At 40.8% G+C, this 24,974-nt stretch overlaps 1 protein-coding gene across 5 annotated transcripts in view; it reads right to left on the bottom strand.

Moving 5' to 3' along the window:
- The window catches only part of wasf1 (WASP family member 1), an 81,871-nt gene that overhangs the window by 17,385 nt on the left and 39,512 nt on the right, over positions 1-24,974 (bottom strand). For 4 of the 5 annotated variants that reach the window (XM_072246395.1, XM_072246380.1, XM_072246387.1 and 1 more), the window contains 3 exons: positions 9,767-9,926; positions 8,184-8,318; positions 4,470-4,623 (listed from right to left, as the gene is read on the bottom strand). In XM_072246395.1, coding sequence (XP_072102496.1) covers positions 4,470-4,623; positions 8,184-8,318; positions 9,767-9,899 — 422 coding nt within the window. In that variant the 5' untranslated portion in view covers positions 9,900-9,926. The remainder of the gene's footprint in view (positions 1-4,469; positions 4,624-8,183; positions 8,319-9,766; positions 9,927-24,974) is intronic. The other variant, XM_072246403.1, reaches the window with a different exon arrangement.

Here is a 24,974-nt window from a genome sequence, read left to right on the forward strand (position 1 = left end):
GATGTGAATATGGGGAGAAAGGTAACAAGGAAAAATCACTGGGGAATGGGATTACTCAGCATGAGCATTCACTTGATGGGCTTAAGTGGCTTCCTATGTTTTGAGAAAACAAATAGCCTGCTAAAGAGCAAGGCACCAGAGGTAAGGACAACAAAGATGGTTGTGGGAGGCAGAGGACTGCTCTGAGTTAGTGGACTAGGCCATGTTCAAGGACTCAGAGGATGAATATGCCACAGTTGTTATGGACTTTATAAAGACACTTGTGGGTGAGTGTGTACCCACTAAATCATTCAAGGTCTTCCCCAACCAGAAGTCTGGATGAGCCAAGAGATCTGCAATCTGCAGAGGGCTAGATTAGTGGTGTTCAGGAATGACGATCCAGGAGAGTACAAGAGATCTAGGTAGTTTCTCCAGAAAGCCATCTCATATGCAAAGTGGAAATTCCAGACCAAAATGGAATCAGTGAAGTTTGCCTCACATCTGTGGCAGGGCTTAAATGCTATCACTTCCGACAAAGTGAAATCAAGCAATATAAATGACAACAAGATTTCACTCCCAGATGACCTCAATGCCTTTTATGCTCATTTTGATCATCAGAATATAGAGGAACCTTTGCAAATCTCCATGACCCTGTGATTTCATTCTCTGAGGCAGATATGAAAGCATTCTTTAGGAGGGTGAACCCACGAAAAGCATCTGGCCCAGACAGTGCATCTAGCTGAGTATGGAAGACCTGTGCTAATCAACTGGCTAGGGTGTTTACTGACTGACATTTACAACCTCTAGCTTCAGCAGGCTGAGGTACCCACCTGCTTCAAGCAGACTTCAATAATACCCAAAAAGAACATGGTAACCTGCCACACAACACACATACAATGCTGGAGGAACTCAGCAGGCCAGGCAGCATCAAGAGTACAGTCGACGTTTCAGGCCAAGACCCTTCAGCAGGACAGAAGAAAAAAAGACGGGGAGATTTAAAAGCTGGGGGTAGGGAGGAAAGGAGGGAGAAATAGGTGGGGGGTGAAACCGGGAGGGGAAGGGGTGAAGTAAAGAGCTGGTAAACTTAACTCTCAAGTACGTAGCTATGGCACTGCTAAGTGGATGAAGGTACATCACTATGACTGGAAGAGAGGAAGGAGGGGAGAACTCCAAGCCAGATTAAAACGCAGGGTGGTAAAACTTCCCCTACCCAGTATCTTGCTAGCAAATGTACAATCACTAGAAAACAAGTTAAGGCTCTCTGGGCAAGAATGTTGTATCAGAAGGAATTGAGGGATTGCTGCATTCTATGTTTCATGGAGACATGGCTCACTCAAAGCACGCCGGATATGCTAGTAAAACCTAAAGGCTTCTCAATGCACCAGATAGACTGGACTACCAATTCAGAGAGGGCAAAAGGTGTTAGTCTGTGTTTCATGATAAACACTTTGTGATACCGTTCAGACATAGTGGTCTTGTTGCATTCTTGCTCCCCGAACCTTGAACATCTAATGATTAACTTCTACCTACCAAGAAGTTTTCCTCCACCATCCTGAATGCAGTTTACATATTGCCAAAGGCTGATGTTGAGATAGCACTCAAGGTATTGAGTTCAGTGACTAGCAAACAAGAAATAGCCTACTCTGACGCCTTTCAAATTGTTGTTGGAGACTTCAGTCAGGGTTGTTTGAAGAAGTCTCTGCCCGGTCATCATCAACATATCACCTGCAGTACAAAGGGTCCCAATGGACTTCACCACTGTAATTCGATGATTAGGAATGCCTGCTGCTCCACTCCTAGATTACATTTCAGGAAATCTGACTATCTGGTTGTGCTCCTCCTACCTACAGATAGGCAAAAGCTAAAGAGCAAAACTCCAGAGATAAGGGCAACAAAGAGGTGGTTGCAGGAGGTAAAGAAGCAGTTACAGGATTACTTAAGTCAGTAGACTGGGATGTGTTTAAGACCTCAGAGGACCTGAATGAATATTCCACAGTCGTTATTGTCTTTAAAAAAAACTGTCGTAGACAAGTGTATACCACAAAATCATTCAGTATCTTCCCCAACCAGGAGCCCTGGCTGGACTAAGCGATCTGCAATATGCTGAGGGCCAGATCAGTGGCATGCAGGTTTGGCAATCAAGTAAGATACAAGGGGACCAGGTACAACCTCCAGAAAGCTACCTCACATGCAAAAAGGTAATTCTAAACCAAACTTGAATCACTGCAGGATGCTCAACAGCTGTGGCAGAGCCTGAATGCTCTCACCTCCAACACATTGAAGCCAAGCAATATATGTGACAAAAAGGTTTCGCTCACAGATGAACTCAGCGCCTTTTATGTTTGCTTTGACTGTCAAAACATGGAGGCATCTTCACCAACTCCCACAGTCCCTACGATCCTGTGATTTTAGCCTGAGGCCAACTTGATAGCATCCTTCACGGAAAGTATCCAGCCAAGACTGTTATGTGGCCGATTACTGAAGACCGGAGCTCATCAACTGGCTACATTGTTCATTGATAGCTTTGAACTCTCCTTTAGGCATTCTGAGGTACCCACCAAACAGGCTTCAATTATACCAGAGCCCAAGAAGATTGTGTTAACTTGCCTCAATGACTTACATCCAGTAGCATTTACATCCACTGTGATAAAGTGCTTTGAGAGGTTGGTGATGAAACATATCAACCCCAAACGACTTTGACCCATTCCAATTTACCTACTGTTATAATAGGTCTAAAGCAGATGCCACTTCATTGGCTCTTCACTCAACCCTGGAACATCTGGACTGTGAAGATGCATACATTAGGGTGATCTTCATTCACTACAGCTCAGCATTCAGTACTATCCCCCCGCCCCAAAAAATAAATCTCTCAAGACTTAAGCCTCAATACTTCCTTGTGCAACTATCCTCAATTTCTTCACTTGCAGACCTCAATCAGTTTGTATTGGTAGCATCTTCTCCCCAATCATGATCAGCACTGATGCACAACAAGGTTGTGTGCTTAGCCCCCTGCTCTACTCGCATTACACTTATGACTGTGAGGCTAAGCACAGCTCCAATGCCTTGTGTAAGTTTGCTGACAACACCGCTGTCATTGGCCGAATCAAAGGTGGTGATGAATCAGCATACAGGAGGGAGATTGAAAATCTGGCTGAATCGTGCCACAATAACAACCTCTCACTCAAAGTCAGCAAGACAAAGGAGCTGATTATTGACCTTAGGAGAAGGAAACTAGAGGGCCATGGGCCAGTCTTCATCAGGAGATCAGAGGTGGAGAGGATCAGCAACTTTAAATTCCTTGGTGTTATCATTTTAGAGGATTTGTCCTGGGTCCAGCACATAAGTGCATTTATGAAGAAAGCACAGCAGCGTCTCTACTTTCTTCGGACTTTGTGCAGATTTAGTGTGTCATCTAAAACTTTGATAAACTTCCAAAGATATATGGTGGAGAGTATATTGACTAGTTGTATCATGACTTGATATGGAAACACCAATCCTTTTGAATTAGAAGTCTACAAGAAGTAGTGGATACAGCCCAGTCCATCACGGGATAAAGCCCTCTCCACCACTGAGCACACCTACGGGAGCATTCTCACAGGCAAGCAGCATCCAGAGACCCCCACTATCTAGGCCATCAGGAAGGAGGTACAAGTGTCTCAGGACCCTGACCACCAGGGTCATTACCCCTCAGGCTCTTGAACCAGAGGGGATAACTTCACTCAACTTCACTTACTCCAACACTAAACTGTTCACACAAACCATGGACTCACTTTCAAGGACTCTTCAGCTCATGTTCGATATTTATTGCTAATTTATTTATTATTATTTTGTTGTTGTTCCTTTGTATTTACTGTAAATGCCAGCAAGAAAATGAATCTCATTGTTGTATAAGGTAAATTTACTTTTAATTTCAGTGTTTTTTTTCTCTCCAGTGAAATGAAGTGGCTACATGAAGATACATGGAGAAACATGGCATAAGAGCTTTGTACATGCCAAGCTGCTTGAATGCCATGAAGGTTCAACAGTTTAGCACCAGAAACAAACTAATGGTATTCACTGCTGTCAAATTAGTTTACCGCTTTAAAACATGATTTAAAGTGTTTTCATCAACCATCTATGATAAAAAAACTTCTCAACAAGCAACTAATAGAAATTAAATAAAACATTTCCCATTTTCTAGTTCATGCAAAATAATTTAGCTAGTTGACAAGGTAGCCTGCTTACCTGAACTGTATTCCAGTGGAAATCAAGGGATATGTAATTAATGCAAGAAAGTGGCCCTAACGTCAGCTATGACCTTTATTGAGTAGTGGAGCAGCTCAGATCGCCAAATAACATTATTTTGCTCATTTCTGATGTACCATCTTTTACTGGATTTTTAAGATTCTGTTCAGTTCCAATTTACTTCATTACAAGGTTAGTTTACTTTATCACAAAATCTAATGCTAATACTAAACAACATGATTTTTTGAAGAATAAGTTTTTCTGACCTGTATGCAGAAAGGATGTTAAGAGGTGGAGGTTTTTCACATGTACTGTATGTTTCCAGCAACGGAATAGGTAATGATTTACGGTCAAAGAGTTGCTGGTCTTGAATTGTAGAGCTTCGAAAGGCTTTCCTCATCGTGATATCTTGAAGGGACACTGAAAATGAAAGTAACTGATGTCATTCCATGTAAACCAATTTAAAGGTGTTGTATAAATGACCTCTCCAAACATTATTCTAATTGCACCTGATTGATAATGTGTATCACCACATTGTTTGCAAACATAACTATACTGTCAGGCAAAAAGTATGTACTAGAGTTAAAAGCACGCAAAACCACTTTACACTAGTAGTCCACTTGGAATTACACAGCAGAATGTTGATTTATTATAGGGCTCTTGGTCCTTCAGTCAAAGCATATTTAGGTGTTTAGCCTCTTGCAATTTAAAAAATACATCCACTTGGGTTGCATGCCCACTGACTGGGAACCTAGTCTGAATCATTGCCCTCCTCTAACAATGAATTGCCCCACAGCTTGTTATCATAGAGAAATCTCCATGGAGAGCTATGGAACTAAACAGTGAGTTAGACAACAGCTTTCATCACATCGAAGAGGTGATAAGAGAGATCGTTAGATCCAGATGTTTTATCTGCCAGTGCCCAACTTTCAGCATTGAACAAATATACTGTACACCTTGCCCCACAAATCCTAGCCTTCATAAGCAATGTCTTTACATCAGGTTCATAGAAACATAGAAACATAGAAAATAGGTGCAGGAGTAGGCCATTCGGCCCTTCGAGCCTGCACCGCCATTTATTATGATCATGGCTGATCATCCAACTCAGAACCCCGCCCCAGCCTTCCCTCCATACCCCCTGACCCCCGTAGCCACAAGGGCCATATCTAACTCCCTCTTAAATATAGCCAATGAACTGGCCTCAACTGTTTCCTGTGGCAGAGAATTCCACAGATTCACCACTCTCTGAGTGAAGAAGTTTTTCCTAATCTCAGTCCTAAAAGGCTTCCCCTCTATCCTCAAACTGTGGCCCCTCGTTCTGGACTTCCCCAACATCGGGAACAATCTTCCTGCATCTAGCCTGTCCAATCCCTTTAGGATTTTATACGTTTCAATCAGATCCCCCCTCAATCTTCTAAATTCCAACGAGTACAAGCCCAGTTCATCCAGTTTTTCTTCATATGAAAGTCCTGCCATCCCAGGAATCAATCTGGTGAACCTTCTTTGTACTCCCTCTATGGCAAGGATGTCTTTCCTCAGATTAGGGGACCAAAACTGCACACAATACTCCAGGTGTGGTCTCACCAAGGCTTTGTACAACTGATTCATTCCTCGATTTGCTCAAGGTTATTAGCAGACCCTGCAGTAGCAGGGTAGGCAGGTATTCATGCCATGTTGCTAACTATGCATCACCGGATATACCATAATGACTCATCATTATTCATTTTCTTGTATTATTGTATGTTTGCAACTTATAGATCTTTGCTCCACTGTTATACCAAAACAACAAAATTCATGTCATTTGTCAGTGATAATAAACGTGAGCTCCTTGAATCTGCTCCACTATTCATTGAAATAAAAGATGATCTGCTACCTTGTTATATTCCAGCCGTATTACTGTATCCCTTGATACCCTCAATGTCTAGAAATCTATCAACCTATAAACACATTAATGAGCCTCCACAGCCAGGCAAGATAATAAATTTCAAAGGTTGATCACCCTCTAAGAAAAGAAATTTTATTTAATTTCAATTCTAAGTGGCTTACTTACCCTTTGTTCTCAAATTAGACCCCTGGTCCCAGATTCCTCATTGCCCTTCAGCTAGCTTGCCAAATCGTTAAAGAATTGTACAAGTTTTGAGGGGAAGTCTCTTCATAATCATAAACTCCCAATTGATTCAATCTCTCCTCATTCAGCAAACCCACTATCCCTGGAACCAACCTAGTAAATCTTCACTGCAATCCCTCTTAAAGTACATCCTACTCTAGGCAAGGAAACCAAACTTGCTCACAAAACATGCTCATCTAGGCCCTACACAACTTCAGTTAAGGCATCTTTACTTCTATAATCAACCCCCTTGTTGTAAAGACTAATAACCTATCTGCCCTCTTAAATGCTTCCCTAATCTTCAGGATGGTTTTCAGTGACTTGTGTAGAAGCACACCTTTGGATTTCAATACTTACCTAGCTTGAAGCCTCTTTACACCTTCTTCTGCACTTACAATCTCACCCAGTTTAGTATCAACAAACAGTTGATATAGATATGAATATCTGGAACCAAACACTGAACTATAGAAACCCTGAACATCAGTCTCGCAAGTTGAGAGTGGTCTGTTTATTCCTGCTCTTTGTTTCTGGCCGATAACCAATTCTACATCTATGTCAATACATTACCCTTAATTCGATGCGCTCTAACTTTGTCAAACATCTTTACAGGACTTTATCGAAATTCTTCTGGAAGCACCACGTCCATTGATTCCACTTATCTGTTCCGGGGTCATCTCCTCAAAGAGCTCTAATAGATTAGTCAAACATGATTTTTGTTGCATTTGCTTTATCTTCCTATAATCGTTAAAGCTAATTGATATGAAGATTAGAAGGGAGAAAGGAATTTTATTTTAATCCAAATAATATGGGTCTGAAATTCATTACCCAATCATGAAGATAAAAGATGTCAAGATATTTGAAAAGTACTTGGATGAAGACATGAATATTCAAACCTAAGCAACCTTATTATGCAACCTTACTAAGCAACCTTGGAATATGGACATGAAGGACCAAATAGCCTTTCCTGTACTATAATTTTATGGCTCTGAGTACAATAAAGAGCCAAGGAATAGAATGTGCATCACACTGCTAGCGCAAACCAAAACTTGAGTTAGGAGTAAGATCCTGTCTGTGTCAAAAATACTGGGATATTTGAGAGAGACTTCAGCATGAAACTTATAATAATTTTTCTCACTGTATAAATTGCATACAGTGAATTCCAGTTAATTGGGCCATCAGATAAGGACAACTCTTAAAAGAACAAAAACTAATCAAGAAAATAGCCAGGACACTATGCCACTTAATTGGGACTGGAGTCTGTTGCTCAACAGTTTCTAAACATCAGTCTCATGCACTTGCATGGCCATTAGATCAACACTATACTTTGAGTGAAAAGTTTTTACATACATCAGTTATGTGTGTTTGCATTCAAAAAGCAGCAATTTTTGTCACTGATTGTTGGCAAGAAATAAGCAGTAAGACAACTCAAAACTGTTTTTCTCACTGCAGTTTCAAGCATTCAGGTTTGCAGATGTCAGAAATGGCCAGGAGTCAAAATGTAACAATTTTGCTACTTCTTGAATATTACAATGAAAATGAAGATTTGGAGGATGCAATCATCAACAGTAGTCCATTATCTGCACTAGGTGTCTGTGCTGATTTCATTCATTTACAATCAAAAGAACACAATGCGGATGAATTTCTCCATCAATAAGTATTAGGAACTAATACAGTTTTATAGTATTGCTGTAGTATTGATAGTTTTTGTGTTTTATTTAAATACATAATTTGTTACTCAGGTTGAGTTCTTTTTTATACCCTTTTAACTATTTCTATGAAGCTTTGGCTGATTGGGGTAGATGCTTAATTGGGCCAAAATGTACCGGTCCAATGTGTCCTAAATAACTCGTATCGACTGTATTTAAAGACTTACATTCTTCCTCTTTTGGATCCAGCTGGGTGACACTAACAGAGAGGCGGTCGACACGTTCCTGCAGAGAGTTAACCCTGAAGGAGAAGCTATGAGCCTCATTGAAGAGTTCTCCAAATATATCTTCTGCATATTTACCTGGGGTTTAAAACAAAGGTTAAAATTTGGAGAAGAAAATCTCTAAGGTGGTGTCAATGACAAAAACCTGATAAATCAAGTGTAAGCATCTATCCAACAGTGAAAGAAATTTGTGTTGTGTATTACGATTACTTGCAGGACATAAAATGTAGATCAGCGAAAACTATTTCACACTCAGTATCCAAGGCCCAATTCTTTAACAGATTGATGAATGCCCTTGAAGTCCGCTCATAATTGGAATGGGCCCAAAGATACATTCATTCAAGAGATGGCAGCTCCCAGCAGACTAATAAGGCCCAATATAGTGCAGGGGTAATCAAATTTCACAGGCACCAAATCAGCATTGCCTTTGAACCAATTTACCAGTGTAAGAAGTTGAGTGTAGACCAATTTTATTTCTTTCTTATAAATGAAACCTTTATGAAATCTTGTGGATTAAAATCAACACAAATTTATAAAGGAAATAAACTTGCACTTATCTTCTCTTTAGCTGATTTTCCTCACTAAAACCAATGCCTTTCACCAAATTAGTGTGCAAATTTCCAAGTGCAAGATCTGGAAAATCCATGAAAGTTTGCATTCCCCTGCTGGACTCTGTGAGGAGACCAACTGTAGAACATAGTTCTCCCATCAATGGTGATCAGATGTGCAGACCCTGATTACATGTTAAGTGATGTCCTCTTTCTCATGCATTTTAATTTTTGTCAAATATTTATTTCCAATTCCAGCAGCTGAGACTACACTTTTAAAACATATGTAATGCCATGTATTGTAAAGGAGCTGTAAATTCTGAAAAGTGGCTGATGTAGAAATAACCACATTATATTTTTATAGAAGCGCGCATAAAGTTCATGATTTTCTGTGCGTTTTCACCATTTGCCAAGCTTGACCAAATGATTCCAAATTTTTCCATCAACCATATCTTCAATAAAAATCTAATTTTCCTTCATGTAAACACAAACATATTTTGATTCACTTCCAACTACCTGCAAAGCATCATTTCACAAGTCTGCATTTTCATAATGTACTTGCTCTTCTGGTGTTTTCTTTTTGAATAGGCCTCTGACCAACATGTCTCATAGACAAATAGCTAGTGGCCTACAGGCACATTTGAAAGCAACAGGCAAAAGCAAAATTGAAATTCTACATAGCTGGCATAGATTGCTGACACTGAATTTTACAGGCTGACTATAATTCTATTATATGAAAAATTTCTCCAGATCTTTGGAGAGGATAAAAAGTTCCTTCCACCACTACCCCTAAAAATCATTAAACCCAAAAATGTTCAAGCTTTAATTAAGCAAGACTATCAACAACGCAATGCACCTACTGTAACATTTTGATCATTTGTTCTCACAGCATTGAGAATTATGACATGATGCTTTACTTGGCAACAATAAATCATAATACAAAACACAAGAGGAAATAGTGAAATTCAAATGACTTACTGAGGCTGCTTAACTGTCGGATTACATTTGCTAGAGAAACATTAGTGACACATTCCAGTTCATTACGGATATTTCCTGGCAGCACTGTATGGCACAAGTATCTTGGTTCTATGTTCCTCTTCACTAATGGCATTCTGAACTAAAGTTACAGCAAAAATACCTGATGGAAGGAGAGGGAAACCCATCTGTTAGTATGTTTTGGAATGACTAGAATGAACACCACAATATCACCAATCCAGTTATGGTGGCACAGTTGCGTAGTGGTCAGCACAACGCTATACAGTACCAGTGACCCAATTCATTTCCTGCCGCTCTCTGTAAGGAATTTGTATATTTTCCCCGTGATTGCATGGTTTCTTCTGTGTGCTCCAGTTTCCTCCTTCAGTCCAAAGATGTACTGGTTGATATGTTAATTGGTCATTGTAAATTGTCATGTGATTAGGCTAGGGTTAAATAGGGCTGGGCAACTCAGCTTGAAGGGCCAGAAAGGCCTATTCCATGCTATATATAAATAAATGAATACATTTTATCCTTTAATTATTAAGACAAGTAAATATGCAGGAAGTATGTTTTTCCAATTTCATGAACCAAAAACCAACTACATCCCTCTTCACAAAAGCATGGATTTCTCCAAGGAGAGAAACACAGGAAGAGAGAATGAGGACATTAAAAACACAAAAGCTGTTTCAAATCTGGGAAGACCGAACTTAGGGCATTAAAAGTTCAAATAACATTGAAGTGTATGAAAAGGTCTACAAAATATGTAAACTTCACCCCAACCCAACTATCCCTACTCTACCAGAATTCATATTCTTAAAAAAACCTACTCAGATAGTAGCTAAAATGTTATTCCACCAGTACAATTGACACCCAAGTAATTTTTCAGTCACACTTAACCTATGACATCAAAATTCTACTGAGACACACTTGATTTCCCCCCAAAAAACAATTATTGTTAAATTAGATATTAAGCAATCATAATTTAATCTGTAAAGCAGAAAACGCAAAAGCAAATTTTATATCTCATACAATAAGACTGTTAAAATTCAAGGCAAAGTAAAATTGGATGAGTGGCAAATGTCAGCATTGAATCCAATCTCAAAGCAAAATATTCCAAACACTAGGAAACTGAAATGAGAGCTTCTTCCAATCCAGTCTGCTGCATTTAGTGCTCACAATGCAGTTCTCTACATCACAGAAACGAAACTCACATTGGGTGTCACTTTGCAGAGTACCTGCACTCTGTCTACAGAGTGACCCTGAGCTTCCTGTTGCCAGTCACTTAAATTCTCCATTCTACTCCCACTCTAACCCTTCTGTCTGTTCTCTCCTGCACCATTATAACAAAATCCAATACAAACTTGAGAAACAACATTTCATCCTTCAACTGAATATGTTGCTGCCTTTCAGATTCAATACTGAATTTGCCAAAGTTGGGTAACTTACTGTTTGTCTTTATCAGAAGTAATTTCTGCCTGAAATCATTACGGTTCTATTTTTCTTTCACTGGCCTGTTGGACATGTCTCACAGCCTCACTATTAATGCAAAGCAGCATTATGTATTAACTGGTACTGTAACTGCCCCATTAACCCATATGACTTCACCTATCAGACGTATTCTGCTTTTTTTTTTTACCCATTACTAACTTACTAACTTGTTTTCTCCATTTCCCAATTCTGATGAAGGAACCCAGATCTGAAATGTTAACCGCTTCTCTTTCCACATAGGCTGTCTTACCTGCTGAATGTTTCCAGGATTTTCTGTTTACATCCCTCACAACGCTACCAGAGCTGCTGAAATTTCAGGTTTTATTTCTGAACCTAAGTATATCAGTTTTTCTGAAAACACATTTGACTAACTTTGCTTGTGAAGATCAAGTTATTTAAATATGGCAATACTTCTAGTTATCAAAATATTTTAACCTAACTTGTCAGTCTTTAAGATAACAACATTCAATCAGAACAGAGACAGAAAGAGGACATAAAATAAACTTCTGAAGCAACTAGTACATTTTGTGTCATCCATTTTATAAGGCAGATCGAAGTTGAGAGAAAGAGATACTTCTGTTTTAAAGAATTCACGTCAATTTCATTATTGCGTTTGAACCTTAATTCTATTGCTTAGATTTTGTTGATCAGGATGTCAATGGTAACTAACAATATTTTGCACATGTGGAAAGTTTGTTATCAACAATGTTAACAAGCAGCACCTACACACCAATAATGTTGGTACCAATACTTACTTTGTGTCACAAAGACCCCCTCATTACACCTTTCATCCAAACATTAAACAGCATAATTCCAGAAGGGAAGTGCAATAGGTCTACAATTCTGCTGTTTCATTCATTACTTGCTTGTCATTACAAGTGGAAATTTTAGACCATGAGGACAAATGTTCAATTCCTTTCTCAACACCTCAGAAAATGAAGTCATCCATACTTGTATACAGCAAGGCCTACATAATGTTCAGAAAGTGAAGTTATCAGCGAGATCTTGGGGTCCATGTCCATAGGACACTCAAAGCTGCTGCACAGGTTGACAGTGTTGTTAAGAAGGCGTATGGTGCGATGGCCTTCGTCAACCGTAGGACTGAGTTCCAAGAGCCGTGAGGTAACATTGTATTAACTAAGGTGATACAAGACCTTAGTTAGACTCCACTTGGAGTACTGTGTTCAGTTTTGATCACCTTACTACAGGAAGGATGTAGATACTATAGAGAGAGTGCAGAGGAGATTTACAAGAATGCTGCCTGGATTGGAGAGCATGCCTTATGAGAATAGGTTGAGTGAACTTGAAGCGACAGAGGATGAGAGCTGACCTGATAAAGGCGTATAAGATGATGTGAGGCACTGATCATGTGGATAGCCAGAGGATTTACCCCCAGGGCTGAAATGGTTAACACAAAGGGACATAGTTTTAAGGTGCTTGGAAGTAGGTACAAGGGGGATGTCAGAGGCAAGCTGTTGTTGCTGCTGTTTTTTAAAAATTACACAGAGAGTGATGGGTATGTGGAATTCACTGCCAACGACAGTGGTAGAGGCCGATACAATGGGGTCTTTTAAGAGACTCTTAGATAGGTACATGGAGCTTAGAAAAATTGAGGGCTATGTGGTATAGAAATTCTAGGCAGTTTTTAGAAAAGGTTACGTGGTTGGCACAACATTGTGTTGTAGATTTCTATGGTCTATAGTCTATCCATACTTGTATGCAGCAAGGCCTACACATGTTCAAAAGATGAAGTCATCCATACCTGTATGCAGCAAGGCCCATACAACATTCAAGCATAGGCTATGAAGTAGCAGTTAACATTAATGCCTAACAATTGCAAAGTAATAGACATCTCTGCAGAATTTAATCAACTGTCCTTGATATTCAAAGACATCATTCACAAGGTCCCACATACTTGAGATCGAAAACCTGTATTAGACATATAAATAATAAGAGGAATTCCAAGGCTGGGTAATCTGTACCAGCTAATGTATCTCTTCACGCCACCGAAGATTAGAAGGTCTCACCTGTCAACCAACTGTAATTTGTTGGCACAAATCACTTTGCTACTTGGAAGGTGACCAGATCAGTGAAGTTGTTCACTACTCACTGAAACACCAGTTATATCACTGACTGCTTACCTATAAAACTGGTCTCTCACCATGCTAGAGGGATCTCCTGGTCTTTGTCTCAGCACAAAAATGCTCATTGGTAGTGAGCCAAACACATATTTTGGTGTATTTGAACCACTAATTTTGGGATGGGGATGGGAAGCGTGCATAAAGTTCATGATTTTCTGTACGTGTTTTCACCATTTGCCAAGCTTAATCAAATGGTTCCAAATTTTTCACATAATGTATTTCTTTGATTTTAATGATTCTTGCATTGTGAGAAAATAAATCCAAAGCCATCTAAATAAAGCTCTTCTTACAAATTATTTATTTTGTTCTTTGGCAATCCTTGGTGTTGAGTACTTACTTCAGCTATGACTTTGCAGATTCCAAGGTGGATAATGAGACAATGGGAGAACCCAGACTCTTCCAAAGATGTGACACATGATGGCTGACAGAGTGGGTGGGGTGAAGCTTTACGGAGTGATTTGCTTCTTCTGTAGTCAGTGTTCTCCTGCTGCATCGTCTGAAGGTTTTCAACACCATTCCACTGCTTCTTCTCCATTTTGAGCAATCATGAAGTGACTTCCAGGAATCAGTGTGATACACTACATTTCTTCAAGAGGTCACTGAGCACACACTTTAAGCTTTTTTTAAAAAAAAATACCCACTTGATAATTTTTTCTCATGATGGAAGGGTGTATGGGAAATAGAAATTTATTGATTCAATAGTTCCTTGTTGCTTTGTTAAATGGAGCAGTTGGATAAAGAAATGGACACTTGTCTGTCTGTCTGGCATGAATTAGTGGTAACAGAGGTACTTCCATCACTACCTTAAGAAGCTGAACATTACCCTCTGCAGTCAAATGAAAATATCTAGTGGCATAGACATTGAAAGTAAATGCACCCACTGGTAGTTTCTAGTTATTTACTGCACAATTTGTGATGACTAGAATTTGTGATTTTTAAGACTAAAATGAAATATAGTGAAATGGCAGAAAACAAATATTAAATGAGTTGCGTAAACAAACATTAATGAGATGAAAAAACAAAAACACGTTTCATTACCTCACAAGAAAGAAATTTGGATAGAGTGAGGTTGTCTTTACCGCTGACATGATCAGCATGAACGAGGCACCATGAGATCAATGTGGATTAAGATTTGCCAGGGGACACTGGCAAATAATGGAAGTTTGGCACGGTTGCTATGTATCCACCAATCAGCTCACATTGCGACCCTTATTTTTGGAACAAAACTGGCAAATGACGGGATATATACTCCAGTACAAAGCATGTTAGGAATGTGATGAAATACTCTCCACTTGCCTGTAGGAGCAAAGCTCTAACAATGCTCAATGTTAAAGCAGCCATTTGATTGGCACTTCAGCCACTATTCCAAACATTTACTTCACAAACACTGCAGTCAGGGACCATATGACTTATTTATACTTACGAGGGGTGATTGATAAGTTCGTGGCCTAAGGTAGAAGGAGCCAATTTTAGAAAACCTAGCACATTTATTTTTCCTACAATTACACACTTCGTCCAGTGTTCGTGGAGCATGCGGATTCCTTCTTTGTAGAAGTTGGCGTCTTGGACCTCAGAAGTGGTCCACAGCAGGGGTGATTGATAAGTTTGTGGCCTAAGGTAGAAGGAGATGAGTTATTAACTTCAAACTTTCTGGATTTTCACTCAAAGAGTTGAACTACACATGCATGTAACAAGAGCTGTATAACTCATCTCTTTCTAACCAAGGCCAGGAACTTATCAATCACCCCTGCGGTGGACCACCTGGTGCAGGACACAGGAAACTGGGTGACAGTCAGGAAGGGGAAAGGGGTTAAGGAGCCAGTGCAGAGTACCCCTGAGGCCATCCCTCTCAACAACAGGTATCCCACTTTGGATACAGTTTTTTTTTGGGGGGGGGGGGAGCAATGACCTAACAGAGGAAAGTCATAGCAATTGGATCTCTGGCACTGAGTCTGCCTTTGTGACTCAGAAGGGAAGGGGGAAACGAGGTGCACTGTGGTGATAGGGGATTTGTTAGGGGACCAGACAGGAGGTTCTGTGGGTGAGAACAAGACTCCCAGATGGTCTGCTGTCTCCCGAGTGGCAGGGTCCAAGACATCTAGGATTGAGTCCTCAGCATTCTTAAGTGGGAGGGTGAACAGTCCAAGGTCATGGTTGACGTAAGTACCAATGACATAAGTAGGATGAGCGATGAGGCTCTGCAAAGGGAGTTCAGGGAGTTACGTGCTAAGTTAAAGGGCAGGACCTCCAGGGTTGTGAACTCAGGATTGCCATCCATGCCATGTGCTAATGAGGCCAGAACTAGGAAGGTTATACAGTTTAAAACATGGCTAAGGAGTTAGTGTAGGAGGGAGGGAATAAGATTTTTGGATCATTGGGCTCTCTTCCAGGGAAGGTGGGACTTTTATAGAAGGGACAGTTTGCACCTGAACTGGAGGGGGACTAATATCCTAGAAAGAAGGTTTGCTAATGCTGCACAATGGGGTTTAAACTGGAGTTGCAGGGGGATGGGAATTAAAGTGTCACAACAATTGGTGGACAGGTTGCGGAGACAGATGTTGGTAAGACCTCAAAGTCAGAAATCAAAAGGTGCAACTAGTGTCCTGAGCTGCATACATTTCAGTGCAAGAAGTATCGTAGGAAAGGTTCATGAGCTCAAGGGTAGATCTATACCTGGAATTATGACATTATACCCAGTATTGAGACTTGCCTGCAGGAGGGGCAGGACTGATAGCTCAATATTGCAGGGTTCCATTGTTTTAAATGTGACAGAACAGGAAGGGTGATGTTACTAGTCAGGGAAAATGTCATGGCAGGGCTCCATTAGGTCAGACTGGAGAAACCAACTGAGAGGCATTATGGGTGGAATTGAGAAATAAGAAAAGTTTCACCATGTCAATGGGGCTATATTACAGACTATCCAACAGTTTCACCATGTCAATGGAGCTATATTACAGACTATCCAACAGTCCTTGGAACTAATTTGGAAAGAGATCACAGACTCTTGCAAGAAACACAAGGATATTATAGTAGGTGATTTTAACTTTATGCATATTGACCGGGAATCCCATACTGTAAAAGGACTAGATGGGATAGAGTTTGTCAAGTACATTCAGGAAAATTTCTTTCATCAGTATGTAGAAGTTCCAACAAGAGTGTGTGCGATACTGGATCTGCTATTAGGGAACGAGACAGGGCAGGTGACTGACAGAAGGTTGCGTAGGGGAACACTTTGCATCCAATGATCACAATGTCATTATTTTCAAAGTAAATATGCCAAAAGATAGGTCTGGTCTGCAGGTTGAGATTCTTAATTGGAGAATGGCCCATTTTGATGGTATCAGAATTAATCTGGCAAGTGTGGACTGGGACAGACTGCTTTCTGGCAAAGGTATACTTGGTAAGTGTGAGTCCTTCAAAACATTAAATTTTGAGAGTACAAAGCTTGTATGTGCCTGTCAGAATAAAAGGAAGATAACAAGGAACCTTGGTTTACAAGGGGTATTGAGGCACTGGTTAAGAGAAATAAAGGAGGTGCATAGCAGGATTGGGTAAGTAGGAACAAATGAGGAGCTTATGGCATAACAAGGGACAAAAGTGGTTCCCTGTAAAACCAGAATGGTAATCCATGTGTGGAGCCAAAACAGATCGGAAGATTTTAAATGAATTCTTTTACATCTGCATTTACTCAGGAAATGGACACAGAATTATAGAAGTGAGGCAAAGTGGCATTAACTTCATGGACCCTGTACAGATTATGCAGGAGGAGGTGTTTTCTACCCAGAGGCAAATCAGGGTGAATAAATCCCCAGGACCTGACAAAGTGTTCCCCAGACCCTACGGGTAGAAAGTGCTGGAGGCCCAGCAGAGATATTTAAATCATCCTGAGGTACCAGTGGATTGGCAGATAGCCAATGTTGTTCCACTGTTTAAAAAAGGCTCTAAACATAAACCAGGAAATTATAGGCCAGTGAGTCTGACATCAGTTGTGGGAAGCTATTGGAAGGTATTCTAAGGGACCAGATATATATTGTAAGTATTTGGATAGACATGGACTGATTAAGGATGTCAGCATGGTTTTGTGCGTGGGAGGTAATCTCTAACCAATCTTAGAGTTTCTTGAGGACTTTACCAGGAAGTGGACAAAGGCAAGGCAGTGGATGTTGTTTACATGGACTTTAATAATGCTTTTGACAAGGTCCCTTCCACATGGGAGGCTGGTCAAGAAGGTTCAGTCGTTTGGCATTCAGGATGAGATAGTAAATTGGATTTGACACTGGCTTTGTAGGAGAAGCCAAAGAGTTGGAGTAGAGGGTTGCCTATCTGACTGCATGCCTGTGACTAGTGGTGTGCCACAGGGATTGGTGCTGGGTGCTTTTCTGTACCAATGCTCTGGATGGTAAAGTGGAAAACCGGATCAGCAAATTTGTAGATGATATCAAGATTGGGGGGTTTAGTGGACAGTGAGGAAGGCTATCATAGCTTGCAGAGAGATCTGCATCAGCTGGAAATATGGGCTGAAAAGTGGCAGATGGAATTTAATGCAGACAAGTGCGAAGGTTTTGTACTTCAGTAGGACCAACCAGGGTAGGTCTTACACAGTGAATGGTAGGGCACTCCGGAGTGTGGTAGAACAAAGGGATCTGAGAATACAGGTCCGTAATTCATTAAAAGTGGTGTCACAGGTAGATGGGGTTGTAAAGAAACCTTTTGGCACATTGGGCTTCATAAATCAATGTACTGAGTACAGGAAATGGTATGTTATGTTGAAGTGAAGTTATCTAAGATGTTGGTGATGTCTTACTTGGAGTATTGTGTGCAGTTTTGGTCACCTACCTACAGCAGAGATATAAATAAGGTTGAAAGAGTACAGAGACAATTTACAAGGATGTTGCCAGTTCTGGAGAACCCGAGTTACAAGGAAAGACTGGATAAGTTAAGATTGTATTCTTTAGAGCATAGAATATTAAGAGGAGATTTGATAGAAGTATTCAAAATTACAAGGCGTATAGATAGAGTAAATAAAAGAAGTGGGACTATAAAACCAGAGGTCATGGGTTAAGGGTGAAAGGTGAGAAGTTTAAGGGGAATATGAGGGGAAACTTCTTTGCTCCAAGGGTTGTCAGTGGAATGCATTGTCAGCATAAGTGGTGTATCTGGGCTTGATTTCAATGTTTAAGAGAGGTTTGGATAGGTAGATTGAGTGTGGAGGGCTATGGTCCCAATGCAGGTCAATGGGAGTAGGCAATCTAAATAGTTTCGGCATGGACTAGATGGGCCAAGGGGCCTGTTTCAGTGCCGTACTTCTCTATGACTTTATATACAATTGGGGAGAACAAGAGGGTCCAGATGACAAATGCTGTTGCGACCACTTTAGATTGATTGCTAGTGTTAGCTGATCTAGTGGGAGGTGTGCCACCTACAGGAAAGTAAACAAAGAGGAGTAAAATAAAACAGTCCTGATATTGGTATTGGTTCGTTATTGCCACCGGTACCAAGATAATGTGAAAAAGAGATGTTTCCATTAGTGGGGGAGTCTAGAATGAGAGGGTATAGCTTCAGAATAGAAGGGTGCCCCTTTAGAATAGAGACGAGAAGAAATTTCTTTAGCCAGAGGGTGGTAAATCTGTAGAATTCATTGCCTCAGGTGGCTGAGGAGACTAAGGGTACGTCCACACTACGCCGGATAATTTTGAAAACGAAGCTTTTTCTCTTCGTTTTGCCCTCCCGTCCACACTGAAACGGCGTTTTCAGCCCCCGAAAACGGAGATTTTCGAAAACACTCTCCAGAGTGAATAAATCTGAAAACGCTTAATATCTGGCGTAATGTGTACGGGGTAACCGGAGAGATTTAAAAACGTTGTCATGACAACACCACAACAACAATGCTTTTTTCTGCTTCTGCTTGGTACTGCACAAGCTGTTATAACGCGCAGTCAGTGTGAACGGTGTGAGAGTTAAATTGTAAAGTGAGCTTTTTTGATTATTTAAAAACGCTGTCATGATGTGCCGGAACAGATATTCGTTGTTTTCTTGAACGCCACCACTTAACAATTTCAGAACAGACGGACTAGACTGAAGCCAGAAGGGTTAGAAATGTACTCACCAAATACTTTGACCCATAGCTTACTGAATAAATAAGTATACTCACTTCGCCCTGTTTTCCGTCCTTGCTTGTATGGAGGTATTTATGCAAGTACTTCTCTGACAATAGATGTGTAACAGCCTAATGTAACATTGTATGGAAATACAAGATAACGCTGATGCAGACGTTTTATACATTTAACAAGGTGCTTTATTAATGCAACAGAGTTAGTCAGTTTTTCAATGTTTGTCGTCAGCCGGGTCATACTGTCCGTGAACTCCCTGTCGGCTGCCTCCATATGCTCCAGTATTTGTTTTTTTTAAGTTTTAAGTCCTCCTGCGCGAGAGCCAAGAGCAATTCCTTTTAAAATTTTCTACTCTGTAACTGGACAAACGCGCACTAAGTATACCCATTCCTCTTCGCTTGTTTTCTGTGTGTCCTGCGCATGCCCAGTAGAGGAGATTTGCCCAAATATCTGTCTAATGTGGAAGGAGATATTTTGAAAAACGCTTAGTGTGGACGCCTGTCGTTTTTACTCGAAACCGGCGTTTTCAAAATTATCCGGCGTAGTGTGGACGTAGCATAAGTTTTTTGGTAAATTTAAAGCAGATGTTGATAGGAACTTGATTAATAAGGGCATAATAGGTTACAGGGACAAGGCAGGAGAATGGGGTTGAGAGGAAAAATAAATCAGCCATGATTGAATGGTGGAGCAGACTCGATGGATCAAATGGCCTAATTCTGTTCATATGTCTTATGGTCTAATTTCCCTACCACTATCCAAGGATCAGTTACCTGGTGTATTCATGCTGCCCTTCTTAAATAAAACAACATTAACTATCTTCCAGACTCATCCATCCTTGGGATTTATCAACCCTTATGTGTTCCATAATAGCTCAGATGCAGGTTCATTTATTTACCACATGTACATCAAAATGTACAGTGAAATGCGTGGCTCACATCAACAACCAACACACTCGGGGATTACTGGAGACAGCCCGCAAATGTCACCACCGCCAACATAGCATGCTCACAATGCTCAGCAGAACACCACAGAACAAAACAAAACAGACCAACAACCAAGTAAGCCCTGTTCCCTGCTTGTTGTTTTGCAGCAGCAATATAGTGCAAAGACATACAAATCTATGAATTACAAAAAGACAAGTCAAAGGAGCAGAATTAGGCCATTCAGCCCATCAAGTCTGCTCTGCCATTCCATCACCATTGATTTATTATCCCTCTCAACCCTATTATCCTGCCTTCTCCTCAAACTTGAGGCCCTTACTAATCAAGAATCTACCAACCTTCACATTAAATACATCCAATGACTTGGCATCCACAGCCATCTGTGGCAATGAGTTCCACAGATACACCACCGTCTGGCTAATGTAATTCCTCCTCATCTCTGTTCTAAACAGACATCCCTCTATTCTGAGACTGTGCCTTCTAGTCCTAGACTCACCCACTATAGGAAACATCCTCTCCACATCCAGTCTATGTAGGTCTTTCAATATACAATAGGTTTCCATGATATCTGCTCCCATTCCTCTAAACTCCAGCAATTACAGGCCTAGAGCAATCAAAAGGTCCTCATACATTAACCCTTTCGTTCCTGGAATCATTCTCATGTGCCTCCTCTTGACCACTCCCCCCTACCGCCCCCAGCACATCCTTTCTTAGATAAGGGGCCTGAAACTGCTCACAATATTCCAAGTGAGGACTGACTAATGCCTTATAGATCCTTAGCATCACATCCTTGCTTTGATATTTTAGTGCTCTCAACATGAATGCTAACATTGCATTTGCCATCCTTACCGCAGGCTCAACCTGCAGGTTAACCTTTAGGGAATCCTGCACAAGAATTCCCAAGTCTCTTTTTCTCCCCATTTAGAAAATAGTCTACACTTTTATTCATTCTGCCAAAGTGCATGTTCATACACTTTCCTACGCCATATTCCATCTGCCACTCCTTTGTTCATTCTCCCAATCTCTATGAGTCATTCTGCAGACTACACGCTTCTTCAACACTACCTGCCTCTCTATCTATATCTTTGTATTATTCGTAAACCTGGCCACAAAGCCATCAATTCCGTCATCCAAATCATGGGCATATAACATGAAAAGCAGTTTCAACATCGACCACTGTGGAACACCACTAGTCATTGGCAGGCAATCAGAAAAGGCCCTCTTTGTTCTCATTCTTTGCCTCCTGCCAGTTAGCCAATTTTTCATCCATGCTAGTACCTTTCCTGTAATACCATGGGCTCTTATCTTGTTAAGCAGCCTCATGTGCGGCACATTGTCAAAGGCCTTCTTAAAATCCAAATAAACAACATCCACCAACTCTCCTTTTTCTATCCTGTCTGCTATTTCCTCAAAGAATTCCAACAGATTTGGCAGGCAAGATTTCTACTTAAGGAAACCATGCTGACATTGGCCTATTTTATTATGTGCTCTAAGTACTTTGAAACCTCATCCTTAATAACGGACTCCAACATCTTCCTAACCACTGAAGTCAGGCTAACAGGCCTATAATTTCCTTTCTTCTGCCTACCTCCCTCCCTTCGTAAAGTGTGGAGTGACAGCTTATATTTCTCCAGAATCTAGTGCTTCTAGACATATCATTGCTAATACTTCCACAGTCTCTTCAGCTCCATCTTTCAGAAACTTGGGGAATAGTCCATCTGGTCCAAATCATTTATTTATCTTCAGATCTTACAGTTTTCCAAGCACATTCTCCTTTGTAATAGGAACTACATTTACTTCTGCCCCTTGAGTTTCTGGCACATTGGTCGTGTCCTCCACAGTAAAGACTGACACAAAATAGTTATTAAGTTTGTCCACTATTTCTTTGTACCCCATTGAGGAGATTGTGGAGGCATTTGTAGTCATCTTTCTAGAGTCACTAGATTCTGGAAAGGTTCTAGAGGACCCCTCCAGTGATCCAATATCCACTCTCAACTCTTTTTTATTCATCATATCTCTAAACTTTTTTGATATCCTCTTTTATATTATGGGCTAGCTTATCTTCATATTTCATAGAAACATACAGCACAATACAGGCCCTTCAGCCCACAAAGCTCTCCTTAATGGGGATTCTTTTCTCTCCTTATGGCTTTTGTTGCCTTCTGTTGGTTTTTAAAAAGCTTCCCAATCCTCTAACTTCCCACTCATTTTTGCTATATTATATGCCTTTTCTTTTGCTTTTATGCTGTCTTTGACTTCCCTTGTCAACCATTTTCCTTTTAGAATACTTCTTTATCTTTGGAATGCATCTGTCCTGGGTCTTCCGAACACCTCCTATAAGCTCCAGTCATTGTTGTTCTGCTCCCATACCCGTTAGTGTCCCCTTCCAATCAACTCTGGCCAGCTCTTTCTTATGCCTCTGTAATTCCCTTTACTCTGCTGTAATATTGATGTGTACATCTGACTTTAATTTCTCCCTCTCAAACTGCAGGGTGAATTCAAAGATTTAAAGTACATTATCAAAGTATGTATAAATTATATAACCTTGAGATTTGTCTGCTTATAGACAGCCACAAAGCGAGAAACCTGAAAGAACCCAATTTAAATATTAAGATCACTGTTCCCCTAAGGGTTTCGTCACCTTAAGCTCCCTAATCAAATCTGATTCATTATACAATGCTCAGTCCAGAATTGCTTTTCCCCTAGGGGGCTCAACCATAAACTGTTCTAAAAAGCCATCTTGTAGGCATTCCACACTCTCCCTCTTAGGATCCTGCACTAACCTGATTTTCCCAATCTACCTGCACCGTGAAATCCCCAATGACTAGCATAACAATGCCCTTTATACAAACCTTTTCTATCTCCTGTTGTAATTTGTACCCACATCCTGCCTACTGTTCAGAGACCAGTACATAACTCTCATCAAGGGTATTTTCACCCTCGCAGTTTCTTAATTAACTCTACCCACAAGGATTCTACATTTTCTGATCTTATGTCACCTCCTCCTAAGGATCTGATTTCACTTTCTTCCAACAGAGCCATCCCAGCCCTCTGCCTACCTGCCTTCCTTTCAATACAATGTGTACCCTTGGATATCAAGCTCCCAACTATGATCAGCTTTCAGTCGCGGATCAATGATGACCACAAAGTCATATCTTCCAATCTCTAACTACCAAGATCATCTACCTTATCCTGTAATACTGCAACCATTCAAATATAACACTTTCAGTCCTGTATTCATCACGCTTTTCAATTTTGCCCCTATGTTTCACTTGAAGTCATCCCACTAACTGCAAATTTTGCTTTATCATCTGCCAGTCTCACTACGAGATGCATCTACTTGTAAATCAACTGCCCCATCACTCCAGTTCCCATCCACCTGCCAAATTAGTTTAAATCCTCCCTATCATTTTTAGCAAAACTGCCTGCAAGGATATTGGCACCCCTCAAGTTCAGGTGTAACACATCCTTTTTGTACAAGTCATACCTGAAGAGATCCCAATGATCCAGAAATCTGAAACCCTGACCCCTGCACCAATTCCTCAGCCAAGCATTCAGCTCCCAAATCATACTCTTCCTACCCTCACTAGTACATGGTACAGGTAAAAATCCAGAGATTACTACCCTGGAGGCCCTGCTTTTCAGATTTGTACCCAATTCCCCATATTCTCTCTTCAGAAATTCCTCCCTTTTCCTACCTGTGTCATTGGTATTAATATGCACCATAGCTTCCAGCTACTCACCTCCCCCTTAGAATGCTGTGGAGCTGATCTGAGACTTTCCTGACCCTGGCACCTGAGAGGCGACATACCATCTGGGGGTGTCTCTTTCACGTCCACAGAATCTCCTGTCTACTTCTCTAACTATGGAATCTTCTATCACTACTGCACTCCCCTTATCCCCACTTCTCTTTCTAGCCACAGAGCCAAGACTGGCACTAGGTCATCCCCCGCAACAGTATCCGAAGTAGTATACTCACGTAGCCAAGTGGTTAAGGCATTCGACTAGCGACCTGAAGGTCGTGAGTTTGAGCCACAGACGAGGCAGCAAGTTGTGTCCTTGAGCAAGGCACTTAATCACACAGTGCTCTGCGATGACACTGGTGCCAAGCTGTATCAGATCTTGCCCTTCCCTTGGACAACATTGGCATCATGGAGAGGGGAGACTTGCAGCATGGGCAACTGCTGGTCTTCCATACAACCTTGCCCAGGCCTGCACCCTGGAGAGTGAAGACTTTCCAGGCACAGATCCATGGTCTCGCAAGACTAAGTTGCCTTTATATACTCATAACATAGTACAAATAAAAAAGGAACAATGAGAAGGAATAATAAGTGTTAAAGTTGAATCTGAATAAAACTCAGGAGACCAACTTCTTATAGTTACAACAGTTTATTGCGTACCCTCCTGCAAGAGTTTGAGACCCAGTTGTCAGAGGGAAGGCACTTAAGTACTGCTACCATCCGACAAGTGAGCCCACTCTCTCCGGTTACAGCTGTATATTTATACATAGTAAGCCCCATACATTACT

The sequence above is a fragment of the Mobula birostris genome, chromosome 2 (assembly GCF_030028105.1).
Source record: "Mobula birostris isolate sMobBir1 chromosome 2, sMobBir1.hap1, whole genome shotgun sequence".
Lineage (NCBI taxonomy): Eukaryota > Metazoa > Chordata > Chondrichthyes > Myliobatiformes > Myliobatidae > Mobula > Mobula birostris.